This window comes from Triticum aestivum, chromosome 2D, assembly GCF_018294505.1.
Source record: "Triticum aestivum cultivar Chinese Spring chromosome 2D, IWGSC CS RefSeq v2.1, whole genome shotgun sequence".
NCBI classification, from domain to species: Eukaryota; Viridiplantae; Streptophyta; class Magnoliopsida; order Poales; family Poaceae; genus Triticum; species Triticum aestivum.
Genome location: NC_057799.1, coordinates 574,856,550 through 574,860,084, shown reverse-complemented (window position 1 = coordinate 574,860,084; position 3,535 = coordinate 574,856,550). Strand labels below are relative to the sequence as shown.

The following is a 3,535-nucleotide window of genomic DNA, read 5'->3' as shown; positions in this document are numbered from 1 at the left end:
CGCCAAATCTGACCGGATCTGGTCAAAGACCGGCCCGCGCACAGAAGTCCCAGCTCAACACCACCTAGCTCTCCATGGTGGCCCATCGGCGCCGCCGCAACCCCCCATCAGTCCCAAGCCACCGTCGGGAGCAGGCACCGCCTCAACCACCCATCAGCCCCATGCCACCGATGGGAGCAGGCGCGGCACCACGCTGCTTTGGCCTAGATAGGGGTCGCACCCCCGCACGCCTGGGGGCCCTGCGCACTTAGCCGCCATGAGAGAGCGATGTGAGCCCCCGCCACCGTTGTCGGCCGCCCGGGCTTAACGAAGTGGCATCCTCCGGCTACAAGGGGAGGAAGAGAGGAGCGGTGAGTCCGGCGGCTAGAGTTGGTTGCTCCTCCCGAGTCGGCCGTGCGGGGCGCGACGCGGGGGTTGTTCTCGCATGACGACAAAAAGACGGTCTAAGTGGTGAGATAGCGCTGGGTTGCAAACCCAAAAAATAAAAGAACAAAATAGGAATTGGAAAGAGAGATGTGGTGTTCTGCTGCTATGGCCAAGGAAATCACAGATGTTGCTTCGTAGCTCAGTACAAGTGTCATTGTACTCTCATTAAATTAAATGGTTTGTGTACTTGGTGCATCTGAATACGAAAATTCTAGAGCAACGGGGTAATATGGAGGGTTTACGGGATCTCTTAACTAACTAAACCTCACACCCCCTCCCCCCCACCCCCCGCGATTTTCAAGGGGTGTGGGCCCTCCACTCCCTATTCTTCCAATCACTTTATCCCACCTAAGCACCTGGGAAATACCCTTTGGCTCTCGCATGTATATACACCCTATATGGGGTTTTTTTAATAATTAAACAAAAAGTCAAAGTACTTCAAAATTATTTTTGGATTAAACTTGACTTACTTGTGCACTAGTATATAAATTTTCACAAAAAAACCTACGTTGACTTCACAGCGAAAAAGACAAAATTTGTTTGCTATTATAGGTCACTATTCATGCTATTTTGACCAAAAATTTGTCTTTTTTGAAAAGAAGTCAAAGAGAAATTTTCTTTTTGTGAAACTTTTCTCACTAATACAATGAAAGATCAAGTTTATTTTAAAAATATTTTCAGAAATTTTTGACTTTTTGTTGAATTGCTATTTTTCTTCTATATAGGGTACATATGTATCCACGAACCAAAAGTTCCCCTCCCTAAGCACCTTCGTAAAGTCAGTAAAAACTTGCCCGTGCGTGTATCATTGCTCATCTGAATACAACCAACCACACCCAAGTGTGAGCGTACAAGTGAGGAGCTTCAGCGGGTCACATGACATCCCCCTCCCTTCCTTCCTCCCTCCCTTCTCACTCCCCTGTCGCTCACTCACCCACTCGCGCCCGCGCACACAGAACTAGCCAAGGAAGCGGAGAGGAATTGCCATTTCGGGAAAGGAGAGGGGAATCAGATCGGGCAGATGGCCGCCGGCGACGTCGCAACCGTCTTCCTGGAGATGAGCCTCGGCACTCGCCTAGCCGTCTCCTTCCCCGCCGCATCAACCACCGTCGCCGACCTCAAGCGTGCGTATTTTCTTGCTTCTGTACCTTCTTGCTTGCCTACCGCCGGCTGGCTGGCTTTGCGATGGTTCAATCCTCTTGCCTCAAGAACAAATCTTGTCTCTTTCTCTCGGTTGCAAATCAAATCAGATCGATTCGTCTGGGCCTGAGCTGACAAAACCCCAATCTTGGGTTAATTTCCTTTTTTGGTTTGTACCAGGCAGAGTGAGCCATGAGCACGCCGCATGTTTCCCCAACTATGGCCAGATCGCCGTCCAGTCCGTCAAGGTACTGTCCAATCCATCACGGAAATTGGCCGATCCATCGATTTTACTAATTAACATGCCCGCTGATCCATGTTGAATGCTGCTGCCTTGAGCAGGTCGAGCAGGGAGGCTCGTGGTTCCACCTCGCCGACTCCATGGCCGTCCGGGACGCGTTCCAGTTCCACGGGGCCAACGAAACCTGGCACCTCCAAGTAGACGCTCTGCCTCACCCTCAGCATCTCGGCCAAGGAATGGCCACCGAGGGACACTCCAAGGATTCCTCTGCTGCTCACTCTGAACCAAGCTGTGAGATGCTGGCTGACCAGGTTAAAGTTGAAGTTGGAGCGGACTCTGAACCAAGCTGTGAGATGCTGACTGATCAGGTTAAAGTTGAAGTTGGAGCGGAGGAGCCATTGTCAGCCAAGGGCAAAAGGAGCAGCAACGGGACTGATCCGAAGGGGTCGAAGGAAGCAGAGGCCACATCAACAGAACAGGGGGCATGTGAGAGGAAAAGGCTGCGGCCAAGGACCAGAGTTGGCAAAACACCCATCACCAAGGCGGCGAACAGCAGCGGCAGCTCGGAGTCGGAGGAGATGGACGTCAACACCGTCGGCGTCGACGCGCCGCCGTCGCAGTTCGTCGTCATGCTCAAGGAATGCCACTTTGTCACCAAGAACGGGCAGTACCTGGTGAGAGCGTCCCTACTCTACTCGATCACACGCGCACTTTCGTCCTTGTAACTAACTCCGTGTCTCCGTCGCCGCCGATCGACGCAGAACGTGCCGCGGGAGTTCAGCGTGGCGCATGGGTACGCGGAGAGGAAGAAGGTGCTGCTGCGGATGGGGGGCGAGTCGTGGACGGTGAACCTGAAGCACGCCCACAATGTGCGTGGCAAGGCCCGCACGTCGTTCCGGTACGGGTGGCACCAGTTCTGCGTCGACAACCACCTCCGCGTCGGCGAGACATGCTTCTTCCGAGCGCTCGGCCAAGGCGGCGGCGACCGCCATGTGCTCAAGGTGGAGGTGCGCAGGCTGGACGGCAGCTACGCCAGCTGATATGCCTCTGTCCGTTGCATCGGCATAGCCGTCTCAAGCAGGGCTCTTATCTTAGACTGCAATGCATTGCATTGTGGTAGCCCAATATTAATATGCAGTTTGCTCCTTTATACTCTATGTTTCGCTTGCATATGCTAGTTTTTATCAACCTCCTCATTATCTAATTAATTAGCTTTGGCTGACAATTTACTGCGCTAGCTTTGTGTGACAATGTATTGTGCATTTGTGCTAGCTATAGAATCTGAAAATGTGATCTCAATCTCCACATCTCGATCAGGCCTATGTCTTTCGTTTTGGGAAAGTAGTGGCTGCACCCACCGCGGTGAACAGTAAATTCGAAAAAGAATAGAAAAAGACAAAAAAACTGAAATTTGAAGGATGTGAGTATGAGCAAATGTTTTAGAAGCTTGCAAAGTTTGATCACCAAAAAACATCAAATGATCTCCATACAAAACGAAATACAAATGATGCTCCTGCACGCATGTTACTGTTCAGTGTTCACATGTTTTCAGCACAAACTATTTAGTTTGGTTCTTATATTTTTAGTTACAATAATTTGTTGGATGGACCTAATAATAAACTAAAAAGAAGGGAGAAATTGTTTTCTTTGTGGTGTTTGAAGGGGAGCCTTGGCGCAGCGGTAAAGCTGTTGCCTTGTGACCATGACGTCACGGGTTCGAATCCTGGA

At 50.9% G+C, this 3,535-nt stretch overlaps 1 protein-coding gene across 1 annotated transcript; it reads left to right on the top strand.

Moving 5' to 3' along the window:
• The first annotated feature begins 1,291 nt into the window (after positions 1-1,291).
• LOC123054617 (uncharacterized) lies at positions 1,292-3,106 on the top strand. The gene is made up of 4 exons (XM_044478424.1): positions 1,292-1,550; positions 1,747-1,814; positions 1,909-2,481; positions 2,569-3,106. Exons 1-4 carry the CDS (start codon positions 1,448-1,450, stop codon positions 2,845-2,847), a joined length of 1,023 nt encoding a protein of 340 aa, XP_044334359.1. The 5' UTR covers positions 1,292-1,447; the 3' UTR covers positions 2,848-3,106.
• The last annotated feature ends 429 nt before the right edge of the window (positions 3,107-3,535 follow it).

What these genes read in the sequence shown, in the direction of transcription:
- LOC123054617 (XM_044478424.1), top strand. Translation starts at nt 1,448, where the DNA reads ATGGCCGCCGGCGACGTCGCAACCGTCTTCCTGGAGATGAGCCTCGGC. An exon ending in CACCGTCGCCGACCTCAAGC is followed by an intron (nt 1,551 to 1,746) that starts GTGCGTATTTTC and finishes GGTTTGTACCAG; the next exon opens with GCAGAGTGAGCCATGAGCAC. An exon ending in CCAAGAACGGGCAGTACCTG is followed by an intron (nt 2,482 to 2,568) that starts GTGAGAGCGTCC and finishes CGATCGACGCAG; the next exon opens with AACGTGCCGCGGGAGTTCAG.